Source organism: Anopheles stephensi, chromosome X (assembly GCF_013141755.1).
Source record: "Anopheles stephensi strain Indian chromosome X, UCI_ANSTEP_V1.0, whole genome shotgun sequence".
NCBI classification, from domain to species: Eukaryota; Metazoa; Arthropoda; class Insecta; order Diptera; family Culicidae; genus Anopheles; species Anopheles stephensi.
Genome location: NC_050201.1, coordinates 626,573 through 642,344, shown reverse-complemented (window position 1 = coordinate 642,344; position 15,772 = coordinate 626,573). Strand labels below are relative to the sequence as shown.

Genomic DNA, 15,772 nt, shown 5'->3' with positions numbered 1-15,772 from the left:
GTTGGAAAAAAACACAAGTTCAAAACGGGACAGATTTTTTTTCTCTTTTGATTTTTTGTTACATTTTTTATTGTATCATATATACTTTTCAAATGTATTTAATATTACAATATTCCTTTTGCTTACGTTGTGTATGCTGCTACGTGTTTCGATTTTTTCTCTTCATTTCGTTTCATGTTTTTCCCGCACTTTTGTAAGTTTTCCTAATGTACCTTCCTGTGTTTATGATTACTGTTTTCCTTTTCTCTATTCTTTTTTTTCGTTTTGTTCCTTCATGTGAGAAATTTCTTGTATTGAAGAATATGCCGCGCTTTCACCCTCCTTTTGTTATGTGTAAATCGTCCTTCCAATCGCTTTTTTTTTGTTTACTCATGTTGCAGAAATGCTTATTTTTTCCCATTTCCTATACATCAGCTGCATATCCGTTACTCAACATCACTTTGAAATAAATTTCTTTTCCACCTGGAACGGAAGCTTTTCCATCCATGCCGGTGGTTGCAGAGCTGCTTTTGATGTTTTTCGCTTTTTTTATGTTTATCATTATCATTTTCATCTTTTGCATTGCCGTTAAGCTTGTGGGTGTTTGGTTTGCCTCGTGCGAAAGGCAAATCTTTGAGGAATGGAGACAAAACAAAATTTAATAAACATAAATCGTTACGTTTTGCCACAATGGAATGAAAATAATACCCTATGAAGATACGGCGAAATAAACCCTTCGGACGCGTTTGTTGCGTTGTGAGCCACAAACGAATAATTGGAAGGAACACATTACAAGGTACGAAAACAGATAATTCAACCCCGACCGCGTTTGTCACACTCACACACATACGGTTACACACATCAAACATAAAAATATGCTTCGTTGCGTAAAAAAAATCTAAACTGAAACGTAAAGGGGAAAGTAAATAGATCTTCTTGCTAGGGACGTGCTTTTGAAGTCCGTCCTCGTCGTCGTGTCTAATGTGAAATCTCTCCTCAGTTGCTGGGGAACGTGTAAAATTTAAACATTGAAACTATCTTCATATCGGCTCTCCTTCCTTAAAACATCTGGCTGCTTTTAAAATTATAAACATTGAACACAAAACCTACTAGGAAGGTGGATGAATAAATATGACAAAAACTGCGCATGTGAAGCTATTGGAAATGGGGAGACGAGAAACTTAAAACTAGGGACGTTGCCTGAGCCGTTTTGATCCTCTGCGTATCAAAAGTAAAGGATGCCGGACGCTCGCGTACCCTATATTCCCTGTACAGTACACATTGTATATATCTCTCCCCCTTTATCGCTCTTTCCCTTTATGTCTCTTTATCACCCTCGAGTGTATTACGCTTGTATGGGAGTTTGGTGTATGATGATGCTGCGGGAGGAATGTATGTATTGTTTGTTTTAAAAAAATCGACGGAATAATTGAGTTTGCATTTGCATTTGCATGTTTTACTATCATCTCCTGTCACTGTTTTTCGAGGTGTTTACGGCACCCGCATAATAGAATTCCCTTACACCAAACGCAATGTTATTCCTATTGCCTTGTATCGGGAGAGCGGGATGTTTGTATATTTTGCCTAACGTTCGTACCGCGTCACTTAATACGTGAGTAATATCCTCTAAAAGTTCTACTACTATAACATTCCTGTTCTGCCATCCTGTGCCCTCTTTTTCGACATGAAGTTTTGTGAGAAACCCTGGATGCTGGATCCTGGGAACTGCTGAACGCACACGCACAGGACACAGTTGATTCCGTTTTTCTTTTCTTATGTCGGAAGAATTATTGTTGTTTACGTGTTATCGTTTTTTTTTTGTTTTGTATTACTTTCTATAAGATTTTCTTCGGGGTTTTTCCCGGAACGGTGAAAGGCTTCTTTTTTCTTTTTCTACTATTACCGCATATTATCTCTTTGCTATATTATTCGTACCGTTCCCTTCTTTTGCTCCAAATTTTTGTTTTTGTTTTGTAAATCAACGAGATCTGTAATTTTGTTGGAGAGGACACCACAGTACAATACACATACACACACGTACACACGTACACAAAACTTGTAGAAGATGCGAAAATGCTTCTACTGCTGCTGCGTCTACTAACGGGGGATGGCATAACAACGCACACCTGACCTTGGACTGGGTTACGATTTTATTTTATCTACTACCACGTGCCTATAGGAATGGATACATTAGTAAGCAGCATTTTCAGCTTGCTCTGTCCCTGGTTTATTATCATTATTGTTTATCCTTTATCGATGAGAAGAAAGGGAAGCGACGGGGAAAGAGAGAGAGAAAGAGAGAGAGAGAGAGAGAGAGAGAGAGAGAGAGAGAGAGAGGGAGGAGATATGGATGAATGATTACGCTACAGGTTTACAAGGTTTGAAGGATTTATGTGCAGATTGCTCGATCGTCTCACTGTTGTTGGGGAAACTCTCCCAGCTACACGAATTTTAAATCAAAAAGATAAGAATTGAAGTTGTATACCTCCTGAGGTTGTTTGTGCCAGAAAGCAGTTGAGTTGGGCGGAAATGGAATAAAAGGTTTTACGAAAAAAGAATTGAACTAAACTAACATTAAACGGGAACGCCGGCGGTTAGTAATAACGGAAAATTGGAATCTTCAAGAATCTCTACACACCTACTCTTAAGTTTGCGTTATCACCGCGATCCTCCGTAATAAACACACGATTGGCCATGAAAAAAGCTCTTTCACAGCAAACAATCAGGGATTGTTTTTCTTTGCGTGGAGGACATCGTTACACACCACCATATTCCTCCGTGTCTGCATACGTGTCTCTACAACGCCTAGTTAATACATCCCTTACTGTTGTAGTATTCATCCGAATCCGAAAATGAGGTTCCTTTACTTCCTTCTGCTTTCCACTTCATAAAGACTACAATTACTAATATAGCTACACCTACTACTTATGTTCCCTTCAGCGCTCATAAGAGGAAAGAATTTATTATAAACGAACGGCGTTGACCCAGGAGCTAGGGACCCGAATTATCCGGGTTCCGGATTAGGAAAACGGGGAAAACCAAATGTTTCTTTTCTATATCTCGTATATGCTTTCTAAAGGTATGTGTTTAGGTGTGGTATGTGGTATGTGTATAAAAAAGGGGGATATCGTCGGGAACTAACAATTCGAGCTGCCACTTTCCCTATAAGCTGCTTGCTTGCGTTCTAAATCAAGCAAAATGAACCAATCATATTATTAGATAGCTTATTTGTTTTTTTTTAACGTTTCGTTTCATTTTCCAGTACGTAGAGAAGTACGTGTGTTGCTTTAGCCCATAGTGCGCACCTAAAACGAGCATGAGATAATTAAAATACACGAAGGAGATGTAAACATTCATGAGTAACATTGTAACAACTCTAGCCCGGAGAAGAGAAACTTCTTAGACTGGGGCACACGCACCGATCCGCGCGCACACACAATCCTTAAAATTAATATAGTAAATAAATGAATGTTTCGACGGACCCGACCCGGGTATGTCCTCTCTCTTCTGCCTAACAGATATGGGTTTGTTTTCGCTTTCTGCCAACCGTATGCTTTAGTCTCTCTTTCTCTCTATTTCTCTGGCTCGCTTTCTTCGCATGTCTCCTCGTAAGCAGTTTTGCTTTCAACTCTGTAAATTAATTGAAATCAAAATTAATATTGCCTCCTGGTTTACATCCTATCAACACATCATTTTAAGTCCTTTAGCGTGCTTTATTCCACATTCTCGAAAAACGGTAGAAAAAAAAGATCCTTTTTTTGTTGCGTGTGCGTACGAGCTCGCGTCCTATATGCAGAATAATCTCCAACCAACATAAGAAAAAATGTTGGAAAAAAACACACACACACAGGTTGCACTCGTATGCCCTAACGTGTTTGCTGTTATCTTATCTAAACTTCTGCACAAATTGAAAAGAAATCGCATTACTATCTACCACGGATGGGAATGCTGGTTCGGTTGCATGCACATATTGGCAATACTAGTACAGTTTTTCCTTTCCATGACCTCAACCTGGTTTGCTACTTGTTCTAGATCTAGAAACGGAATTTTGGGCACACAAACACGCATGCTTTTCATTTATAGATATTAGTATTTCTCGATCTAAAATCATCTACACCTGTTATCGCATCGTGCGTGCGCATTACCAAAGAAAAGAAAAAAAAAGAATATTCATAAAGCAACCTATTCGAACGTATAATATCCAAAAAAATGCTTATTCTCACCCAGTGTTATTTCATTCGGAAATATTAATTCATTATAGCGTAAAAATCATACTAAAAAAAACTTCACATACACGTAAATGCGTGCGCTAAACTATGCTAAAATCCTTCCTATTGCTACCTTCCGCTTTCATTCATTCATTTTCATACCGTCAGTTCATTTGCCACAGAGTTCAATGTGCGCGTAAATGAAATTTTTGCACCAGAAAGAATTCTTTTTTCCCACAGTCCCGATTGTGTTTACAAACAAGTCAGCACATAGTGGGATCGAAAAAAGGGAATATTAAGGACAAAAAAAAAAAGGAATAAAAAAGCAAAAATTCCATTAATGTTTTTCTAAATCCCAAAATTCATGGTGACACAATTATAAATCTGTCTCTCTATCACACGTACCGGACGTTTTGTCACCTTTCCTGCTTAATCGCATTTATCACACACGCAACACACACTCATCGGTACGAGGAGGAACCACATAAAAATCAAACCTGCTCTACTCATTATCACTGATGCCAGCACACTTTTCCTCCTCCAGCATGGCGTCGAGCTCGTCGGTTAGGTTCGCTAGCATGCTCCCGATATCGTTCAGCACGTTGGTGCCGAAAATGTCCTGCGAGGCTGCCGCCGTTGGCACAGCTGCCGATTCGTCTGTTGTCGCAACAACGGTTGCTGATGCAGCCGGTGGTGCTGCGGCTGGTGCTACTGCTCCGGTTGCTGCTGGTGCAGGCGTCGTAGCGGAATTGCTAGAACCACCACCGGCGGTTGCCTGCACCTGTGGCTGTGTTGTCGACGGTGACAGCTGCTGTATGCAGCCCGTGGCCAGCGTCGTCGTGATCGAACCTGTCAGCGAGGAAGAAGAGGAGGAAGAGGAGGAGGAAAGGGTCGGCAGCAGTAGCGGATGCTGTTGCGTGGGTGGACCTGGCAGATAGTGGTGTTCCATCCGGTTCAGCGAGGACCGCTGCTTGATAGTGCCCGCATTCTCGTTCGCAAACGGTATCTGATCGATCGATTCGAGGCTCGAGTTGGATTTGTTATCGTGCTGACTGCCACCGCACACCTTATGCACCTCGACAGTTGTCTGCAGCGTTTGGCCCGCGTACACACCACCGTATGCGTGTGAAAGATGCGGTGCAACCGGTGGTTGCCCTAGGGTTGGTGGCGATGGAGTCGATTGGGTCGAGGACGAGGGCGTCGTGTGATGATGGAGTAGCTGCTGCTGAGAGTGCGACTGCAGCAGCATCGACTGATGCGTGTTGTGATAGATGGGTGGCTGTGGTTGTTGCTGCTGCGGCGGTTGTGGTGGGCCGATCGTAGGTACGGATGGATTAGCTGCAATCGTAGCACCCGGCGTACCGGACGGCTCCTTCGACACAAGCGTCAGCGTGTGATGGTGCATGTGATGATGCTGGACGGCGTAAGGCGAGCTGGTGTAGTTGGAAAAATGCATCGCGTCCAGGGCTGCCGTAGCCATCTCGACGTTCTCGATCTGTCCGAGCAGTGGGGGCATCGGCATCGGCACCGGATAGGTGGCCGAGTCTGATGCATCTCCCGCTTCCAGCCCTCCACCACCACCACCACTACCCGTCGCACCACCGTCCACTAGGGCGGGCGCTGGAAGCTTCAGGTTGTTGGCCACTATCTTGGCAATTGGGCGTATACCTGTGGAGGTGGTCGTCGGCGGACCACCGAGCAGTGCCAACCGGACGCCATAGCCGTTGCGCTGATGCTGCCGCGGGAGTGTACCACCGCCCTGGAAGTATGGGGACTGTGCGTGCGGAACGAGCTGCTGCTGTTGCGGGACAAACTGTTGCTGCTGTTGCGTTTGCGGATGTATCATCCAACCTTGCTGCGGTCCAATGAAGTGATGATGGTGATGGTGATCCTCCGACAGTGCGAGCAGCGCGGAAGACTTCTCGTTCGTCGGTGTTATGTCACTGTCGTCGTACGAGCTGCGTCGATAAATCGCTTGCGTACCGTCAAAGTGTACGTGCGGGTACGTTATCATCTGGTGGTGGTTGTGGTGCGCGTTCACGTGAGCACTTCCGCCGGCCCCGCTCATTAGTGCCGATGGTGGTGGTGGAGCCTGTGGTGCCGATTGCTGCCGCAGAAAGGTACTGTACGAGCCGGCCACCGCCAGATTGTGTTGGTGTTGTTTCGCGGAATCGGACGACCGCAGTCCGATGCTCAGATCGTCGTAATGGGTGGCCCGTACGTGTCCGGCTGCCGGCGACCGTGGTGCAATCGTTGGCGACAGTCCGTACGGTGCCGTAAGACCCATCATCTTGCCGCTGATGATGTCCTTCACGCGCTTGATGGCGAGCAGAATCTTTTTCTGATGACCCAGCTTCACGATGCCGATGTCTTCCAGATCTTCCCACGTGAGCTGCGTCACGTCGTGCACGGTTTGGTAGCCTTGGGCTAACAGCGGCTGTACGTACTCTTCCAGCCGGAGCAACCGCAACCATTCGTCGATCGAGCCGGGCACGTAACCGGGCAGCGCGTCCGGAAGTTTCAGTGCGTCGATGTGGCGCTTCAGCCGTTCGCGATGGTTCGGCTTGCGGATGCCAATCGCGGTCAAATCTTCGGGTGTCATACGCGCGATCGTCGGCAGATCGTAGCCGGCATCGAGAAATAGGTAGGTGTACTCGTGAAAGTGAATTTCCATCAGCCACTCGGAGATGACGTCGTGATCGGTTCGGCTACCGTTAGATGAATGGTTGCTCAGCCGATGGCTACATCCACCACTGCCACCTGCCGCGGAAGGACCACCTCCGCTTCCGGAACCGATCGAGCAAGAACTAACGGAACAGCGGGGAGATGAAAGGACACCATAACTTCCCACACCACTCACGCTGCGATTGGACGAGTTGGAAGCGCCAGTAAGATAGGAAGAGGCACGCCCCGAATCAAGGCTGGCCGTCGAGTGGCGCGAACCGGAACCGGCCGACCCGGACAACGATACCGGACTGTCCCTTCCGGGCGATTGCGTCAAATCGATACCTTGATCGTCTAAACCATAGTCTACGATACCGTCCGGGCCGCAACGTAGCATCAAGCTGGACGGTGCAGCTGCTGTTACTACCGCCTGCCCAACTCCTACTCCACCACTTGCACCAGTTCCACTCACCACCACACTCGCCACTGAACTGCCGGTCTGGTTTGTGGCCGGTCCAGATATTTCCATCGTCGGCTGGTGATGATGCTGATGATGCTCCAGAATGACCGTACCAGCTACCACCGCCGTTCCACCATTCCGGCCAGCACCATCACCCGTGTCATAGATCACTGCCGTTGGTGGACCACCACCGCCACCACCACCAACACCACCGTTGCTCATCCCGATCTTACCGTACATGTCGGGGACGGCCGGTGGCATCACCTTCTTTGCCTGAGGCGCACTTTTCGATTGTCGTGACATACCTGCGCCCGTACTCAGGCTTAGCTTTCGCATCGTAGCAACCACACTGAACCGAGCGACGACGACGACTGCTGCTGCTGCTGCTGCTGCTGCTGCTGTGACCGATGTGGCTGCTGCATGTGCACTGCCGTTTTTATGTATGTGCTCTCTTACTTGGACCGCTCTAGCCGCTGCGTGTTTCAACGGCACCTTCCACCAGATGCTTGCCTAGAGAGCGCTTTTCGCGATATAAGCTCCTGCACTCTACGACATCGGAGTTTTATTGCTACTGCTGCATTCACGACTCCACCACACTCTTGCCTGCTGCTCGCTTGTGCGCCCGCGCCTGTTTGCGCATTAACCTTTGGTTGGCACTCTACTGCTCGCCGTTGCCACCACCGCCTCCACTGGGCCACATGGACCCGTGTCTATGTGAGTGAATGTGTGAGCGTCTGACTGAAATGCCGCTCGTCAGGTAGGCACCTTGCACTATTTTCTTGTGCCGGCACGGCTTAATTTTTTTGTTGCTGATGTTATGTTTTGTGTACGGCTTTTGCTACAACGGCTGCGTGGCGTGGTTTTCCTAAAACGAGTGCATGAAATGTGATTGTTATTAGAATGTTTACAATGCGCCACAGTACGGAACAATAGAAATTAATAATGCGGCTGATAAGGCGGGCACAAGAAATAATTAGTTGAAAATAAATACAAAATAAGGATGTTGTACATTTGCAACCGCGGCGCAACCGCGATAGTTGATGGTAGGAATGATTAGAAATGCGATCGGAAGAAATGCTATTTCCCTGACTTTTTTCTTTTTCGTATTGTAACCTCGGGAGAACTTCTGGTTTATTTGCTGTCCCAACGCCAATGCTAAGCTAATTGGAAACTGCGCCTTACCAAAACAAAATATATGGCGAAATATAGTATATATAATATACTATATCTTTATTTTCCGATGCTAAGATACGCACGTGTTGATCGCTGTCAACCGATCAAGGAAATTTCTCCACTCAGAGGGCACTCAACACCTGTGACGACGGACGATGCTGAGATTGTTAAGAGCTTTCTACTTCAGTCATGGTGCTAGCCATCTACGTGGAGAATGTACTTAGAAGGAATATCGCGAGACAAAAGCTTGATTACATCTTCTAGCCTCTGGAGAAAGGCGAAAATGTCTAACAGGGAACAGATTCTGGGTGTCCAGAGATTCGCCGCGTTGTGTGATAGTACATTGCAACAGCAACACACCTGGAGGATGCATCAACTTTCACACAGGGGAATCAAACCGTCCTAACGGTGAAAATTTGTCTGAGGTGGACTATATCATCCGTCTAATATCTGAGACGAAGCCGTCCCATGTGACAATCACTTTAAAAGAGCAGTGAATGGCGCTTTTGGAATGGATCTTTGCGGTGATGGACCCGTCCTCGATCGAAGGAAATCCCAACTGATCTTCCAGAAGAGTTTTTAGGACAAACCTCTACCAGTGGAACAGCTGATTGGTAACTTGAATGGATTTTTAGCAACTACTATCCACACCCCGTAGGACTTGAAGCTAGAAATCTCAAATCACGAAAAACTCATGAGATTGTCTCGCAGAATCCAGAGGTTTTATGCAATACGGGTACCTCTTCCCTACGATAAATGCCATTTTCAATTTAGGAAAAGATCCCATAAACACTTCCCTTTTTTAAAAGCTTCCATAAAGCGATGAGCGCCAAGTATGAAATGAAATGCACTTAAACAATAAAGAAAAACCCATGCACAAAAACCACACCAGGGGGCATCGGCATTTATTGTGAAATATTCATTCTCGAATGCATAAAACCAAACTCCCTGCGACGAGCGAAGCACGGAAGGAAATAAACATTTTTATAGCATTTTCCAGCCATAATCCGGGCAGCCATCGTACGCAGAAAGGGAACCGGCGAAAAGGGGTACAAAAGCTTGCGCCCGCAGATGCATCTTACGGTAAAACCTCGATGAACTTATAGCGCTCGAGACGTGCGCGCTGCATTATCGCCGGTTCCGCAAGGCAGAAATATTATCAACGTAATTTAGCTTGACGGAACACGGCAAAACGAAGATTTGCTACTGCTGCCCTCTCGCTTCCATAGTTATTGGGTGCGCTGCTGCTGGAGATATCGGTGAGATGCAAATGTCGAACCCGTCTTTGCAGGTGAGTATTTATTAGGGTTAGGGATTAGGTGAGTAACTACTCAACAAAACAGGGTTGTGAATGTTGGAAAGATAAAATTCAATCATCTAAAATACCCGCTGACACGGTGCCAATAGCCGTCCGTCGGATCGTTCACTGCAGTCGATGCAATATTTCCTTACGATTTTTTCTTCTTCTTCAAAATACATTTCGTACAATCGAATGGAGCCAGGATGCCGTTAGAAACGAAAAAATAGAAGAGAAAGAATGCATAACGAAACGACATTCGAAAGGATGTCTAAATGCATTGCGAAAGAAATGCATTAACGTTACCACCGGGCGCACGGCGCGTCCAGTGGTGGACAAGTCCGGTAGCAGAAATCGATGGGCCCCTCCGGACCAACTAGCGCCCCATCCCGTTGCGAAAGGTGTTGCTAGAGAATCTTTTGCTCCGAGATTTTTCGTTCCGCCCTTACGACCTCTCGCTATGATTCTCTCTAACGGGTTCCGGGGTTGCATGCACGTGGGCCCATCCATCCCGCAGTCACATCGTGAACACACGTGAACGGCGTTAAAATCGGATGATGCCCCTTCACGTAACAAACCGTCGTAAGATGAGCGAAGTTCTATATATACGGGAACGGACCCGTCTCCGTTACCATCCGGCAGCAACGTCGGCCTGATCGGAAAAGCATAACTTTAACATGCCACGGTACACGGCGATGGTGGTGCCATGGCCAGCTGTAAAAATGGGAACATGAAAATAAAAACACGCACACACACACAAAACAAAAAAATTTTTAAAATAATCTATCGCGAGGCGTTTGTTCCGACCGAGCGTCGTGGTACGGTTGTGTTTATGGGTTGCAATGTTCCGGATGATGCAGCTGCTCTTTGCGCCGGGGGTGCAGGTTGTAATTCGCTTCAGCTGCAAGCAACCGGGCAGGCGTTAAGCGAACGTTCCAACAAGCGCTCTAAATCCATCAACGCTTCCCTACACTATCGAGGGGGATCAATCGTAATCGTGGTATAGAATTTAGGTGATCGAAGTCGAAACATCGGCCATTTGGGGGAATGTTTTTTTTTGTCGTAAGTTGTGAAACTGTGCGCATTTCCATTCCAAGCAGATGCATTTTCCTGCTGGTTCAAACCGTTACAGGTACAACCCAACAATCATAAAAAGAACGACGAGACCTAAGACGTCTAATGACTCAAAGACTCCCCCTAGAAACTAAACGCGCGAGTTTGCACGAGTTAACTGGGCAATGAATGAGGGCACCTTAATCGCTGGTAATTGTTTTCGCAAAGCAAACTGTACCTTTTAAAGAATGTTACTTCATCGTGCCTATAACTGATAAAAGTGTGCAAGTACCTGGCGCCAATCGAACAGAACTGGAACTGGCAGTTTGGTAATTAAAAACTAATCTCCTCAACGGCACAATTTAGGTTTCTACTTAGGATTAAAATTATTAGCTCAATTTCCTTGAACAGGTACTTAGTGAGGTCTATGATGAGCCAGTTAGCCAGTCTTTTTATGTGTTTCAATTTATTTACCGACAGAAATGTTGTTTAGCTCTTTATATGTACTGGCCGGACAAGTAAAACTAGACATCATCGGATTAAATATTTTATCTTCGGCCAGATGTTCAAGGTGCAAAACGTTACGGGAAAGGCTTGCATATGCTTGTCGTATGCGCTATGCGAGAGATCTCTCAATATGCAGAAACCCTACAGCCTATTCAACAATGCACACCGCTTGGCTGAATTAGCCAATGCGTCACGTACATTTAAATTACTGTTTAGCGCTGGGTATGCGCCGTTGGGTCAAGACAGGTCGAGGACCAGGAATAATTGATAAGAGCTGCTAAAGCAGATAAAAATAAAATTATTATCGAAAATTTTGCACCATAAATTTTCCAATTACTGCTCCGTTTAATGCGACTTTAAGTGGTTTTACGTAACAGTAGTGGTCCCGTATTTCATCTGCAAAGTCTTATTTTTTTTTAACCAGACCAGTATGAATTGCATCGATTTAACATGCACAACTAAACCCAATAAACGGCGCACTCAATCTTAAATGTCAAATTAATTTTATGTCTTTTCTATGGTCGACGACATCGACGTCCGCTGGTACCTGCAGAGCTCTACGTCCAAGTGCAGTAAGAACGTGCTATTACGGTTTATATTACTCCTAGACGCTTTATAGCACCTTTGTGGTGTGTCCCTTAGGATTTACTGGTATCGGCGCCAGACATGCATGCAAACCCGCATCTGGACTGATTGTTCGATTGATGCGAATGATCGCCATGTGAAGCTGCGGATAAATCAAGATCACAGAAGTTGAAATAGCAAAAGAACGGATTCATAGAAGCATAGGTGTAGGTCCAAGCAGCATTCCACAAGTTCAAGAACGGTATTATGGCAATCTGCTTGCACCTTAGCCATGGCTATCGTAAAAATAACTGTTTGCCGCTCTTTTGTAACCTTTGCTGCTGCTTTTACTTGGAAAATGTTCTACGCTTCAGGTATGTTCAGCACATTCTAATGATCGTATGACCGCTGTTGAGCGGAGTAGGGAAGCTTCGGCTGAGGATCTGCTGATCCTCCGCTGCTGAGATGACCGTTCTGTTCGTTGGGGCCAAGGTGCAGTAGGGCATGACTTCCAGACCCACCGTAAGCTTCGTAAGCTTCAGATGCAGTTGAAGATTTTATTATATTCGCTCTTCTTCAGATGGGAGAGCGAAAAAAAAACCGAATCGGCTATAGCCGGTGATCTGGAAGGGTCACACGATCAACAACCTCTTTTTAGCTTGGGTATAAATTTGATGTCTTTCGAACGTAATAAACTAACCTTGTTTGACCATGGTTGCTCGATCTCAATTGATAGCGTAAGCTAGGGGACCATCGGCTTCGAGCCTTTGAGTGAAAGATGGCTGAATTGGTAGCAGCTTCGGTCATTCACATGACAAGACCAGGCATAAAATCCCATCCAATCCTACGGAACAAGGATTGACTAGCAGGCTACGTGACATCGATGAGTTTAATTATATGCCCAGTACGACCTAGTAAGTCATATCGCCAAAGAAGTACTGATATCTGGAGAAGAAGCAAAAGTAGCGATCTTCCATGCGGCAGGACCGGATAGCAACTTTGCCTGGATAGGACAGGTTGGATATCGGACTAACTCTCCAACTACGGGTAAAATCAAGTCAAAGAAGTCAGTAATATCAGTCCACAAAACCTCTCGAGGTATGAAGGCCCGAAGTATAGAACTTATTAGAAGAAGCAGAGATATCTATTCTATTATGCTGACACGTAAAACTTTTCTTTTCGTGAAACTTGTAGACTTTCTCATTCCACCGACGTTTGTAGAATTTTATCTATCGGCGACATACTTCCTCTGTTCTCACATTTATTTATTCTGCAAACTGGTGCAAAAATGGCATCCGGCAAGGGTAGGAATAAATAGATCAAAAACGAATCATTCTCGTATGTTTCATATTTCAACGACATAGCCTAGTCGTGTCCGTAGTTGCAGTTAAATGACATCGAATACACACGGGCACATTCCTATTCGTGGGTCGCGTACTCCTACCGGATAGAAGAAAAAAAAATCGGGGAAAAAGGTTTCGCTATTCTTTTGTATCGGCTTCCGTTTCCTGAAGCGCGACCGTTACTGAAACCTGAACCTGCTGGCTCTCCACCGATGAACAAAACCGCGTTTCGCTGAAACGCTCGACTCTTCGTTCGTGGTGTGCGCTTTGTATATTTTTTCGCCCTCCCATCCAGGCAACACCGTAGGAACGTATCTCGTTATCAGCGGTGTATCACTGGCCGGTGGTGGTGGCTCAGCGACGATGTAGTGATGTTATTCTGTTTTACTTTTTAGACAATTCGTGGCGATCCCATTGTGTCATGAAGTCAGCCGATGGTGATAACGCAACAAAATGCGTCCACGCTTTATCAAATCACTACAGAGAGCGTAATGTAGGCAGTGTTTAGTACCGGCACTTACCTTCGCAGTGTAGCAAGATGCCCCCGGATATCCTTGTCGGTGGCCGGTGTTGTCAAGCCATCGTGTGTCGTTTGCCAAGCTTGACCCCCGTGGATCCGGCGTCCGTTGTTCCCGATGTGCCGAGTCTAGCGGCCACCTCCGGCCAATCTCAAGACGGTCCCGTTCTCGCTAGCTTTCCACACTGCGCAACAAACACACACCGACACTGGCGCGCACACACACAAACACACAGACACAACAAACCGAGGAAAAACCGTCGCACTTTCTTTCGCCGCGTCGAATGTGTAATGGAGTAAATCTTGCAATAGACGATGCGTCGTAGCCGTACGACGTGGAATACGGACTTCAGTTGAAATTATTGATAAACGTTTGATTGGTGATAATGGTGGTCGCACACACTGCACACTTGCTTTTCTTTTTGTTCCTTTTCGCCACACGGATTTCCTCTCACACACGCGGCAACGGACCGTGTGTACGTATGCTGGGACTACCAACTAGCTGCTCGGCGCTGAGCTGTGTTTGCGCTCTGTGCGTCCTCTCCGTGTACGGACGGCTCTTACGATGGTGCGTATATCGGTTGATGGACGGGTGAGTGAGTGAGTGAGCGAACGAGCGACGTGATATAAGTGATGCTCTCTCCTTCGGTGTGCGCGCGCTCTCTCTTTCTCACTTTCTCCTTGCGAGTCCAAGTGCGAACAGGATGGAGCTTATGGCCTGTTCTTCTGATGCCGCTGCTTTGCTGTCTCTTTCTTTCGTTCGCTACAAGCTTTACCTGCACTCTACCGATAGAGACAAACTGCAGCGCACACACAACTGAGCCACGCGAACCTACACACACACATACACTCGTGTGTACCTCTTCTTATACGCTGCGTTCAGAGAGAGAGAACGAAAGAGAAGGAAAGATAGTGTACGGAAATGGGCGAGAGAGAGAAAGCGAGAGGAAGAAACAAGAAACAGAAAAACAGTTAGTTCGAACTGCTAAACAACACACAATACACTGCCGCACACATACGCAAAACTGTTCCCTTTTGTACAACCACACACCCACACATTCACATGGACTCCCCTTACAATTCGTACCGTCTTTAGAAGAATTCAATTGTACATATCGATAGAGAAAATGCTGCAAGTGCAGAAAACAGAAACCAATTGTTCTCTATCTCCTAGCCCTATACACCCTCCTTCCCCTTCCTTTCCTCACTCCCCCCTCCCCTTCCTGATTCAAACGCTGCGTCAGCTATGTGTGGAAACGATTATATTGATATGAATCTTTCGTCCGTGCGTGTGTGTGTATGTGTGTGTAAATGTACGAGAAGAAAGCAAATAGTGCACCCGTCGTATTTCCGTCGCTCTATGCTTGAAGTAGCGCAGGATGAATGGAAAAATAAATACGCACACACACCGCATATACACACACGCACACACGCTCACGCATTAACCCCCAGTATTGTGGGCAATGCACTTTTCTTCCTGTGTGTTCTAATCAACGCTTGCTCTCTTTATGTGCTGCGGATAGGAGCGTAGTGTACATTTTCCACCGAACACAAAAAAAAATAGATGGATAATTCATCCTTCCCGAGAACAGGTCGCTCACCCGCATGCGATGCGTGAGCGGTGGTTGTTTTCTTTTTCCTGCCTTCCCTTCCCTTCCGACGCTTTCCGCTTTGGTCCACTGATGCACTGGACTGGTAGGTACAGTGTCGTCTGGGTTATGCAGCGCACCCGTGATCCGTCCACAACCCGAAACCATCTGCAGCCAAGATGAGGCTAAAAGTCGATCGAACCGGATGAAACGGCCCGGGTCTACGGCACCGTTCGCTATACTTACGTCGAAATGATGGAACGGTGCACAAATCTAGGACACACGGGCACTGATAAGGAGATAAGACGGTCAATTTCTGCCATACGCCTAACGGGGTGCGTGTTACTGCCGTGGCCCACGGTATCTCACCTAGTACGCTGACAAGCGGGGCTTGTTTATTGAGTGTAGGTACGCTTTC

General features: G+C 46.2%; 1 protein-coding gene across 2 annotated transcripts; it reads right to left on the bottom strand.

Annotated features, from left to right (window-relative positions):
• Positions 1–51: 51 nt before the first annotated feature.
• On the bottom strand, positions 52–15,753 carry LOC118517608. Of its 2 annotated transcripts, XM_036063914.1 has the most exons (4): positions 15,601–15,750; positions 15,367–15,539; positions 13,770–14,638; positions 52–8,176 (listed from the first exon to the last, which is right to left on the bottom strand). In XM_036063914.1, the coding sequence occupies exon 4, from the start codon at positions 7,645–7,647 to the stop codon at positions 4,690–4,692; it is 2,958 nt and encodes a 985-aa protein (XP_035919807.1). In that variant the 5' UTR covers positions 7,648–8,176; positions 13,770–14,638; positions 15,367–15,539; positions 15,601–15,750; the 3' UTR covers positions 52–4,689. The 2 variants fall into 2 exon arrangements, with proteins under 2 accessions (XP_035919807.1, XP_035919800.1); XM_036063907.1 differs by lacking the exon at positions 15,367–15,539 and having other exon boundaries at positions 15,601–15,753.
• Positions 15,754–15,772: the final 19 nt, after the last annotated feature.